A 12668-nucleotide genomic window follows, 5' to 3' on the forward strand; every position below is an offset into this window, starting at 1 on the left:
AAATACTACATACTATACTATGACGTCGAAAATGTGGAAAAAAACGACATACTATACTATGACGTCGAAAATGTGGAAAAATACTACATACTATACTATGACGACGAAAATGTGGAAAAAAACGACATACTAAACTATGACGTCTAAAATGTGGAAAAAAACGACATACTATACTATGAGGTCGAAAATGTGGAAAAAACCATATACATACTATGACTATGAAAATTTGGAAAAAAACGACATACTATACTATGACGTCGAAAATGTGGAAAAATACGACATACTATACTATGACGTCGAAAATGTGGAAAAATACGACATACTATACTATGACGTTGAAAATGTGGAAAAAAACGACATACTATACTATGACGTCGAAAATGTGGAAAAATACTACATACTATACTATGACGACGAAAATGTTGAAAAAAACGACATACTAAACTATGACGTCTAAAATGTGGAAAAAAACGACATACTATACTATGAGGTCGAAAATGTGGAAAAAAACGACATACTATACTATGACGACGAAAATGTGGAAAAAAACGACATACTATACTATGACGTTGAAAATGTGGAAAAAAACGACATACTAAACTATGACGTCGAAAATGTGGAAAAAAAACGACATACTAAACTATGACAAAATTTTTCACGTTTTCGACATACAAATTTTTCACGTTTTTGACGTCATACTATACTATGATTATATAATTCACATTGGTTTTCACCTCTTAACTGCCTTACTGTCTCCATACAATCTGTTTAGAATGAGGTGAGTGAAATGCGGTTATCTGGTGTTGAGCAGATGCAGCAGGTGTCCTTTGTGTTATCAGAGACATCTAGCAGAGCCAATCTCATTTCTCCGTTTTCGTCGAGGAAATCCCCACGTTCATCTCCACCTGGTTCAACAGACAGGCTGCTTGTTTTTACTGAAAGCATTCACAAAGTTAAACATTTGATCAAGAGTTGGGTGTAAACAATAAATTGACTTATGATTGTAGGTTAGATTCAAATTGGCTGCAACTGAAGCATAATACAAATTTTTCCAGCCCCTGGCAAAGATGTTTGATGCAAATAGAAACATCTTATCTTTAATACAAATCTAACACTAGAAAATGTTGGCTACAACACAAAATTTTCAGTGTTTCGGTTTTATGTATCTGCTTGTGAGAACCAGCATTAATTGCAGCTTTTTGTGAACTTATTAAATTTGGCTACATACTTTTCTATAGAAGTGACCTAAATCTTGTCTTTATTGCTCAAAATTTGAAAATTACAAATTATCGTTTCCAACTAAATGTCTGACTACTTTTCTCATTTAATGCATTGCAGTATGTAAGAAAAATCTAAGTATTTTGTTTTTCCTCTTAACTTTTTTGATCTACGATAACTTTCGCCTTCACAAGCAGCTCTTAGCCAATTGTATGATCCTCTGGTCAAACCCAACCAACAGGAGGACCAGAAAGATAAAAGTTAAATTGATGGCCTTTTTATTTACACTTTGTTGTGTTAAATATTTGAGTTTCTATCATTTACGTGGTTGTGAAAACACATTTGCTTGCAATTTTTTTCAGAAATCTGTCAACGAAACCTAACGTACTCTTCTTCTGTCTAAATAAAGGTAAATACAGGAAATTTAAGTTATCTGCTCAGCTTCAGTTAGAAACCAGTGATGAACTCAGAACTGAACCTTCAGAGTCACATAAAGTCAGTTAGAACGTCGACCTTTTATCACCTGAAGAATATTTCCGCATTTAATTCTCTTCCACAGAATCTGGAAAATGACTGACAAAGACTAAAGATTACAAGTTTGTTCACTAGAAAGGAACAAATGTAAGAACTGAATACTCACATGATGGTTTCACATTTTCAGCTCTCTGTCGCCCCCTTGTGGAAGCTTTCTGAAACTGAAAGCATGATTCCAAACATTGGGATTTTTTATTCTTGGTTTATTCTCATAAACATCTTTAGAAAGAAATGTGACAAAATACAAAAACAAGTTAATTAAACAGTTAAATCAAACCATATAAGGTAACGATTGCACAATCAAACGTTTCTCTCTTTTCACCCGTTGATCCACTTTAAATGAAACGAGGCCAGGAAAACCACAAGGTGGCAGCTGAGCGGGAATGTAGTTGTGACGGGTGCACAAGTACAGGAGGACAGGAAGGAGGTCAAAGTGCAGTTGAATGAGGTCAAAGTGGTTTGGAAATGAGAAAACGTCTCGCTTTCGGAGAGAAGAACAAAGTCCAGGAACGTTTTACACTGAAGAGAACCCAGAAATAAACCAGGAACAGTGACAAAATAAGTACACCCCTGCTGCTTTGATGCTGAAACATTGTCCTCCGGAAAGAGAAAACATCTGAGGATAAACGGAGAACATCCAACTGTCAATGTAAGGCGGGGGCAGCATAATGATCTGGGCTTGTCTGGATAGAAGAGCAGATCTGCAGCAGAACTAAACCTGGGCGATCAACCAGTTTAATCCAATTTTTGGTTTTGAAATTTTTTATATACTTTTCTTTAAATCCAAAAATTAAAGACTAGATTTTTGGATTTTTTTCAGCAATTATGTAATAGGGTTTCCATAATTCAGAGCTCAGAGCGGCCATCTTGTTTTACAGCTTTTATTAACTTCGACTTTAAATTCAGGTCAAATCTACAACAAAACATTAGAGCCAAGATTTAGATTTCTATTACTAGAATAAAGTAAGACAACAATATGAGAATAAAGTAGAAATTATTTCAAAATAAAAATAAAAATGACAAGTTATTTTCAGTAGCAGGAACTTTAAGATGTTCACATAGTAAAATTAGGTCTTTATTCTGAAAATGTGACTTTATTCTTGTAATCAATCAAAGACATTTTGTTGTTGAAATAAAAGCCACTAGTGAAAAAAGAAATAGTCAAATATATTTTCTAAATATGTTTGAAAATATTTTCAGTCAATTGTAATTTCTTTTTAAAAAAGATTTATTTTAAGCTGCATCGCCCAGCCCTATCAGATCAGCTGAAAAAAAAAAAAAAAAAGTCAATAAAGGTGCTTCAACGGCCTAGTCAAAGCCCATGTGACAGGAACCCTGGATCATAGGGTGTACTTACTTGTTTTTCTAAAATAAAAACACACCACAATGGATCTTCTGTCCATCAACCAATCAGATGTTCGTCTCCTTCGCGCTCAGCCTGACCTCTGATGACCACTTCCTGTCCCGATGCCAATTTCCTGTACAGCTGCAGCAGCTCGTCGGCCTGCGGCGCCTTCGACTCCGGCGTCGGCGGGACGTCAAAGTCAGAGGACGCCTGAGACGCCGGCAGCTCCTCGAGTTCTGACTGGGCCAGGATGAGGGTGTCGTCCAGGTTCTGGGAGGACTGGTTGGACTGGGAGGCGGACAGCGTCAGGCTGAAGGCGTCCAGGTTCTCCGGGGTTCGGTCGCCGTCGCTGAACAGATCCGGGGTCTGTGAATGTGATTGGCTGTTCTGGCTGTCGCTCAGCGGCTCCGCCGTAAAGAAATCCTCCCACTTCGGCGCTTTGCTCACGTCTCCTTTTCCCTCGTCTTCCTCCTCCTCTTCGTCGTCTTCGTCCTCGCCGTTGGACTCGGTGCAGTCGAAGTAGTTTTGAGCAGCAGACGTCGAATCAGACGCCAGCAGAGGTAAAGACGTGGCCACAGAGGGCGCTGTTCTCTCAGCTGGCATCTCTACAGTTAAAGGAGAAACAATCACATCGACCTTTTCATGATTTAACCAAAATAAGTTAAAAGAATAATTAATATTTGTACTTTAACAAACCTTGTTTGCTCTAATCTCGCTATTGATGAGCAAAAATCTGTCACAAAAATGATCAGATTTTTGTTTTTCAGTTGCCAAATTACTTGAATTTGAAAAGATTTTCAATATTATTTAATTTAAGAAGCATCCACTGAATACAGAGACAGTCTCTTGTTATATTTTAACAGTTTGTTGATGGTTTTCTCTATACACTCAATCTTGATTGAGCATAAGTTTGGTAAAAAAATGTTCCTATTAGAATTAAACTTTGTTGGTCCCAAATTATCCTAATAAATACATTCCATGCTAAAGTTGAAGAGATGCGAATCCTTTCAGCATAGCAAAAGTACTAAAACTACACAGCTACAATTTTATAGAAGTGTACTAATAAATGTACAGATTATGTATTTATTAATGTATTTAATCAACGTTCTCGTCTAACGTTTGTTGCTCAGAGATAAATTCTTCAACCAAAATCAAAATGTTTGTTTTGGTTGAAGAAATGTAACAGAAAACTGTGAAAAAGAAAGAGGAAGAAGATAAAAATGCACCGTTGTGGGTTTCCTGGTTCAGGATCAGTTTCTTCCGGAGCGGAGCCAAATCCAAACCGTCGAACAGCTCGTCGTAGCTGCTCGAGTCTGAACACAGAACCAGGAGCAAAACAGATGACCTCATTAAACTGGTTGACCTCATTAAACTGGTCGACCTCATTTAAACTGGTCGACCTCATTAAACTGGTCGACCTCATCAAACTGGTCGACCTCATTAAACTGGTCGACCTCATTAAACTGGTCGACCTCATTTAAACTGGTCGACCTCATTTAAACTGGTCGACCTCATTAAACTGGTCGACCTCATTAAACTGGTTGACCTCATTTAAACTGGTCGACCTCATTTAAACTGGTTGACCTAATTAAACTGGTTGACCTCATTAAACTGGTCGACCTCATTTAAACTGGTTGACCTCATTAAACTGGTTGACCTCATTAAACTGGTCGACCTCATTAAACTGGTTGACCTCATTAAACTGGTTGACCTCATTTAAACAGGTCGACCTCATTTAAACTGGTCGACCTCATTAAACTGGTCGACCTCATTAAACTGGTCGACCTCATTAAACTGGTCGACCTCATTAAACTGGTTGACCTCATTTAAACTGGTCGACCTCATTTAAACTGGTTGACCTCATTAAACTGGTTGACCTCATTAAACTGGTCGACCTCATTAAACTGGTTGACCTCATTAAACTGGTTGACCTCATTAAACTGGTTGACCTCATTAAACTGGTTGACCTCATTTAAACAGGTCGACCTCATTTAAACTGGTCGACCTCATTAAACTGGTTGACCTCATTAAACTGGTCGACCTCATTTAAACTGGTCGACCTCATTAAACTGGTCGACCTCATTAAACTGGTTGACCTCATTTAAACTGGTCGACCTCATTTAAACTGGTTGACCTCATTAAACTGGTTGACCTCATTAAACTGGTCGACCTCATTAAACTGGTTGACCTCATTAAACTGGTTGACCTCATTAAACTGGTTGACCTCATTTAAACAGGTCGACCTCATTTAAACTGGTCGACCTCATTAAACTGGTTGACCTCATTAAACTGGTTGACCTCATTAAACTGGTTGACCTCATTAAACTGGTCGACCTCATTAAACTGGTTGACCTCAGTTAAACAGGTCGACCTCATCAAACTGGTTGACCTCATTTAAACTGGTTGACCTCATTAAACTGGTTGACCTCATTAAACTGGTTTCAACCAGGTTGGCGATATGAAGACTTCTGGTAATCCAGCTGTTTTTTGCACTTCGGGCAATAAAATGTTTATTTTTTTATTTAAACAAGGAATAAAAAAGTTTATTTGTATTTTTCTAAATTTCTGATATTGTGGTTAAATAAAAATCTACAAAATGGGTAAGTTTTTTATCCAATTAATCGATTAGTCTAACAAATGATGGGTTGATTAATCAATTATTCTGATGAATGATCATCAGAATAATTTATTACTCATCAGAATACAGTTGATTTTTCCAGTTGGATAAAAATCCCAAATACGTCCAAACTGCACAGGAAAACCTGAATCGGTCTTCAGGTTCTGTGTGTGTGAACAGTTTTGGGTCAGAACTCAGTTTTGAGTCACCGTCAGTGGGCCGCTGAGCTCGGCTCCGTTTCAGGACGCCCAGAGGTCTGTAAACGAAGCCGGCTTCATCCGGCTGGTTCCGGCACATCAGCCTCAACCTGGAGACACAAACATCTTCATCATCATCATCATCATCATCAGAGCGAAGAAAACTCTGCAGCCTGAGGTTGGAACCCTGGCGACAGAGACAGGACGGGTCCAGTCTGGTTCCTGGAGCAGATGGACTCGGACTTTACTGTGATTGATGGATTGATGGAATGATTGATGGATGGAGGACAGTAAAACATGGAATAAAGTCTAGGAACACAAATTTCTCCGTTTCTTTCCGAATTTATCCAGACTCGGAATAAAAGCCAAAATCCCATTTTTCCAGATTTTTTGCTGACTGAAGATTCTTAGCAAATTTTCTCACAGGAAGAAATTAAATCAGAAAACTTTCCTCCATGAAAGCATTTAAACTCACATCTGCGTGACGTCGGTCAGCGAGCGTCCGATCGGAACGACGCTTGGGAAAATGTTGACGGGCTGCAGGTAGGACAGGAAGTCCTTAATCTGGAACAAACAGGAAAAAAATCCCTTCATTCATCTGAAACAATGAAACCAAAACAATGCTGGAGATAAAAGTGAAAGTCTGACCTCTGAGTAGGAGGAGTGGAAGCTGAAACAGGCTCTGTAGGAACTACTTCCTGTTCTGGAGGACAGACTTCCTTTAGCCAAACTGAACTGAATTTATTACCAGTCCCAAAAGCGAACAGTTCTTTCTTACTTTATGATGACGCTGGTCTTCTTGGTTCGCTCTCCGAACCACATGGTGGACGGTTTGATGCTGATGATCCGGAGCGGCGACCCGTCGGTTGCCGAGCAACCACACGGCAACCGGTTGCCCTGGAAAAACTCCTCATCCTGCAGTAAAAGACCGGACATTAGTCCTGCACTGCAACTTCATTGAATGTAACAAAAGTTTGTAAAATGTTAAAAATATAATGCAGTTGCCATGGAGACGAGTGGAACAAACCCTGGGATGCCGGCAGGCATGGATCTGGGTGGTGCGGTCGGTGGTGACGTAGCTCAGGATCTCTGGCATCTTCTTGAACATCGCAAGACTGTTGACATGGATCTAAAGGAGAAAATATAAAATATATACAAGATATATAATATTAAAACATATTGAAAATGTTTAAAATTAAAATCCTGAACAGATTCAACAGATGGATGAGCAAACAGCTGGATGGATGAATGGATTGATGACCAAACGGATGAATGGATGAACAAACAGCTGGATGGATGACACTTTTGTGAATCTTTATCCACCAGAAAATTTTGTCCTTTATGATTCCAGTTTTCTGTCACAAAAAAGAATCAGGAAAACTCATCGTGTTTCCAGACTCTGACCGTTTCCATGGAAACGAACAGGTTCCCAGGCTCTGAACAGATCCCGCAGCCTTGGAGGAATGGTGGCAGGAAGGGCTCTGACCCAACAGGATAAACGTTTTTCCTGCATGAGGAAACATCCCTGAGCGGCTCACCTGAGTGCCGAACTCGTCTCCCAGGTTGGTGAACAGGTACTCGTATCCGTACGCGGCCTTACAGTTCAGCCACACCACGTGATACGGACTCTGGCCGATCCAGCTTCCGATCAGATCCGAAATCCCTTTCAGACACACTTCCTGCCAACACAGGAAGCAAAACCAAACCTCAAAACACTCAAACACTTAGCATTGTTAGCAACCTCAAACATTTACCATTTCTAGCATGAAATGCAGAACATCAAGCATTTAGCATCATTAGCATGGAAATAAAACCTCAAACACTTAGCATTGTAAGCATGCGATACAGAACCAAAGGATTATAGACTAAATAGAACAGCCCGTATTGTTTTATTTAGAGAAAACCTGGTATCCATGGCAACCCACATCACTAGCATGCTAAACAGAACTTAGCATCATTAGCTGCAGCGAAGTAAAATGACTCACCCTGCTGGGGATCTGGTAGAAGCGCGGATCGTAGAACGTGGAGTCCAGATAAACACTCTGTATGTCTTTGACCCTGAGGGACATGGAGCGGACGGTCAAGATCCAGACCCAGCCAGAACCACATGAAGTCGAGGGCCGGAAGGAGGGAGCGTACGGGCCACTTCCAGCCCACACGCCAGAAGTTTGAAACCTGTCTTGACTTCACCTGCTGCCGGAGTGCAGATGCTCCATCCTGGACGCGTCTCCGACCGCCAGCCGGAAGTCCCCCGTGTACAACACGTTTCCATGGCAACCCTCAAACAGGAACCTGGGAACAAGAGGTAAAGGCAGACATGTAGAGGATATCTGTGATGAAACAGGAAATACATCACTGCCACTTCCTGTAGACCTTTTAACTGGTCAGATGTAAACGCCTCCTTAATCCAACTACTTTTTGTTTCCTTTGTGATCAAACAAATTCCCGACTCTGATCCGATTCATGACTTAGTGTTCAATAGACTCCTGAATCTGAACAGACTGGTGAACTGATTCCCAAAACAGATTCATTTGAACACATTGCCAACATTTCAACTTCTCACACACAGATGATAAACAGATTCTTTGTTTCCCACACTGAACGAACAGATTCCTAACCCCGAACGGGTTCCTCCTCTTTTGCTTCAGCGCTAAGAACAAAGGATCTGATGATGACTAGGAATAATTTAAAGAATACGTTCAGAGATCTGATCAGAGCAGTAGGGAGGGACCTGTTCAAGATTAGGAATCTGTTCATTCAGTCAGATCTCTAAACAGATTCTTTAAATGATTCTCAGACTGAACACATTCTTTTACTCCACTTATAAGTGATCTGGATCAGCAGTTCTTTGGATTTTTAGCTGCTTTTCACTACATTTCTGTCCACAACTTCAATGTTTTTAGAGAAAATCTTTGCGAAGACACAAAACTAGATGTTACTCACATGACGGATCCAGGACAGTGACCTGCAGGAAGCAGCGTCACCACAATCTCTTCTTTCTGTCCCACAAACAGAGACCCAAAGTTAGAAACCAAAGCTGAAAGCCTCATACTGCAGCTTCGGACCTGAACACACCGACCTCTCCGGACGCTTCGTCCACCAGGGAAATCTGAGTTGGGCTTTCCAGCTCCAGAGGAACCTGTGATGGAAACCAAACTCAACGTGGATTCCCAAAGTGTATTTTAAGTCTGGCAGGTAACAAAGCTTAACTTGCACCCCGCCAGGCTGAGTTTGTTTACTTATTATACACAGGGGACGGTAGAGTTCCCAAAAATTATAGTCAAGTAAGAGTAGCACTACTACTACTACATATTTTTACTCAAGTAAAAAGTAGCTGTCCAAGAAATTACTCAAGAGCAGATACTTCAGAATAAAATTACTCAAGTAAAAGTACAGCGCAGTAAAAATACTCAGAAAAATAAATTTTTCAAAAACTGTCACTGTTAAAGAAAGTTAAAGAATCTCTTTGGTGAAACAACAAAATGGCAAAAAACTTAATTAGAATGAAACAGTTGACTTGCAAAAAATTATATTTCTTTAAATTTTATTTTTATTTATGCCTGCCTTTTTAAGACTTTATAGTTGGTGTTTATGTATTGGTAATAATGTCTTCCAATAACACATGGCGCAAATATAACATTAACTCAAGGTAAATCTGTTTACTACTAAACAAACGTCACTAATATTCATGTATTTCCTATAAGAGATGTGTTTATATGGCAACACTTTTAAGCATTTCAACCATGATTGTATCATATTGGGATTTTATGTAACAGACCAACACAAAATAATCAATTGTTGTGAAGAATTGTGAAGCTGACAGGAAATTTCAAAATTTCCTGTCAGCTTTAAACATTTTTTAACTGTAAAACACGGAAAGCCTCAGGATGACTGCCCCTGCTGCCGAGCTTTATGGAGGAAACTCTGGATGCCCTCAGTGACCGGTTTGGACCTGAGACCAGAGGGGGAAGTACTCACTATGTATTCCTCCCAGAAGGCGTACTTTGGGTTGTTTAGCAGCAACTCTTTGGTCACAAAGGAGCAGTAAAGTCTGATGGTTCGACTACAAACACAAACAGGAAGTGAGTTGTATTTACTCTTCCATTAAATACTTTAATATGTTATTATTTTTCATATTTTAAAAAACTGTAATAATATGAGAAAAGATCAAACTCCTCTGAAGAAATGCAGCAAAAACAACCAATCAGACCCAGGAAAAGGGTCTTATTGTTGACAATCAACTTCATGTAAACATGGCTAAATGTGCTAATGGCGGAGAAACAACTTACTGCTGCAGGAAAACCGTTTATCCACCATCATTGGTGGCCATGCTCTCTAGCCTTAGCATTCACAACAAGCTTTGCTAGTAGGCCTGTCCCAATAAATCAATTAATCACATCACAAATTACAACGATTTGTCGTTTTTCAAAAACTGGAGGACAAAAGTCTTCAGTTTGGTGCGTTGGTCACAACAATCCCTTTTTAGGAAGGACAGTTTTGTTTACAGTGACTTCAACATCAATTTTAATTGGTGTTTTGTTTATTTATTTCAGATATTTAAAATGTTTCCCAGTTCCAGTTTTCAATATTCACTCAAATTAAAAGTTCATTGATCTTTGAGAACCTTTTCTTGCATTATTATGCCGTTACCATTACATTACTTAACAATGGTCTCAAAACAACAATGTTTTCGTTTATTTTTAGAACTTCTGGGACAATTTATTATCAAGAAATTGTTTTTATTGTGACAAGCCTACACATTAAGAGATTGTGATTGACAGCGCTAAGACCCGCCTCCCGGCTCTGATTGGTTGTTTACACTGGGAGAAGCCAGAGGAGCTAATTTTTCACTTCTAGTTACGACAGTTAACGAACATATGAAAACAGGTTTTTGATAAAAGTTACATTCTGCAAGGTTAAAGTTTTCTTTAGGCTCCATATCTTTTAATAATAGCTCCCACGTACCATACAGAGGAAAAAATTATATAATTTAGTCATATTTAACCAGACGACAGGTAAGATGTGCTCACCTGAACTGCAGTTTTCTCTTCAGCAGAGGTCCTTTCAGTCCTTTCATGTGGTCTGAAACCCAAAAGAAACCAAAAGGTCAATTAGTTTACGCGATAGAGCCGAAAATAGCTAAACTATTCTCCGGTTTGATCACCTTTGTGACAGTGAGAAAGGAAATAAGCCTGCGCGTGCAGGTTCTCCCTGTCGAACCGGTCCAAAGACACGGTGGGATACTCCTTCATCCGACCCGCGAACGAACTCATCTCTCAGCCGAACCGTTCATCCACACCACCTCAAGTTAGTTCTGCTTCAACATTATCATCTCGGTTTGTTTGTCCGCCCAGTTCAACTGCTCTTCTTCTACGTTCCAACCAGGAAGTGATTTCAGAATGTCGCCATCTGCTGGCGTAATGGTCTTTGGTGCTGCTCAGCGTGTCCGCCATATCGTGAATGGCAACTTTTTTAAAAATTAAAATCATCATTAACGTTTAAAAAACAGGATAAAAAGCAGAAGTCGTAAAATAAAGGATAAAAATAAATAACACAAAACAATCTAGTGTGAGAAAATAAGCTGAAATCATTACCATCACATAAGGACATTCAATTCTTAAAAGTATTATTTATTATGTTGGTATGAGTATGGAGGACTAATTTTGGTTGTTGCAATGATGTAGCACTTTCTTAAATAAAATTATTTTAGTAAAAAAGCACATTGAAAATAAGAGGGTTTTTTTATTACACTTATAAATTTGAAAAAACTAAACAAAACAAATGAAGCTTTCAAATGTTAACTTTTCTTCTTGCTTTTTATATTTCTTTTAAAATACAAAAAAACTACGTCATAAATTTTAAACAGCTATTTACACTATTTACAATCAATTAAAGCAGTTTTTGTTGCAAGACAGATAAAAATTTATTTTAAAAAACCAAGCCAAAGAAATAAAATAATTGTATTTCTCAGTACCGTTACTATTTGAACAATTGTTCTTAATTTTTTTATTTTAATGCTTACATTAATCTAAAAATAATTTAAACCCTATTTCTCTCTAAAAACCATTTCTGTGTTTTATGTGAAAGTTTTTATTTATAAGTTAAAATATTTTTTGAGTTATTGAAAAAATATTTTCTGAAATTTTATAGCTTTTTGTTAAAAAAACAACTCTGATAAAAATAAATTACTATGTCATAATTGCAAAATAGTCCAATACGATCAGAGTTAGTCCTCTTCTGCTTTAATGTGGAAAAGAGTCCAAGTTAGAAAATCATAATTATATGTTTATTTTTCATCAGAGTGGCCAAATAGCTCCTATTTTCTAACATGCTTTCAGCGCAATCTGCTGTAAGGTTTTCACTAATTATTAAAAAAAGAAATCCTTCACTAGAGTCACTCCACTGATAGAAACAAAGAAGAAGCTCAAGCTCCGCCTCCGCCGGCGCACTGAGCTCCTCATCGGCTTGTAAATGATGCGGAGCATCGTAACTGCAAAAGAAACAGAAAAACTTCACATCCAGAAAAAGATTGATTGAAGTTTTATTTCCCTTCAAACAGCTGCCATCTCACTTAAATCAGCAAAATGTATCATTTTCAGTTAATCATAACAGGTAAACAACGACATGTTAAATAAAAACTGAGCAGTTTTTGTTTTCTCAAAGGTTGTTTTTCTATATTTCAGAGAAATGTGACGCCTGTCTGCTCGTCTCGTGACTATACAGGACTGAAGATGTGTTTTCTTTGCTATTATTAATC

General features: G+C 38.4%; 1 protein-coding gene across 1 annotated transcript; it reads right to left on the reverse strand.

The window, feature by feature from the left end:
* Positions 1–1933: 1933 nt before the first annotated feature.
* On the reverse strand, positions 1934–11328 carry dclre1c (DNA cross-link repair 1C, PSO2 homolog (S. cerevisiae)). The gene is made up of 15 exons (XM_044108243.1): positions 11076–11328; positions 10942–10993; positions 9890–9974; positions 8991–9050; positions 8855–8910; positions 8102–8203; positions 7897–7969; positions 7450–7590; positions 6939–7040; positions 6690–6826; positions 6560–6614; positions 6387–6475; positions 5924–6021; positions 4324–4410; positions 1934–3702 (listed from the first exon to the last, which is right to left on the reverse strand). Exons 1-15 carry the CDS (start codon positions 11182–11184, stop codon positions 3155–3157), a joined length of 1794 nt encoding a protein of 597 aa, XP_043964178.1. The 5' UTR covers positions 11185–11328; the 3' UTR covers positions 1934–3154.
* Positions 11329–12668: the final 1340 nt, after the last annotated feature.

Source organism: Gambusia affinis, linkage group LG23 (genome assembly GCF_019740435.1).
Source record: "Gambusia affinis linkage group LG23, SWU_Gaff_1.0, whole genome shotgun sequence".
Taxonomy (NCBI): domain Eukaryota; kingdom Metazoa; phylum Chordata; class Actinopteri; order Cyprinodontiformes; family Poeciliidae; genus Gambusia; species Gambusia affinis.

Bases quoted from the DNA above. Each gene is read 5' to 3' on its own strand.
- dclre1c (XM_044108243.1), bottom strand. From the start codon at position 11,184: ATGAGTTCGTTCGCGGGTCGGATGAAGGAGTATCCCACCGTGTCTTTG. The intron at 10,994-11,075 runs GTGATCAAACCG...TTTGGGTTTCAG, and splicing joins CCTTTCTCACTGTCACAAAG to ACCACATGAAAGGACTGAAA. The intron at 6,615-6,689 runs GTAAGAAAGAAC...TCTGTCCTCCAG, and splicing joins AAGACCAGCGTCATCATAAA to AACAGGAAGTAGTTCCTACA.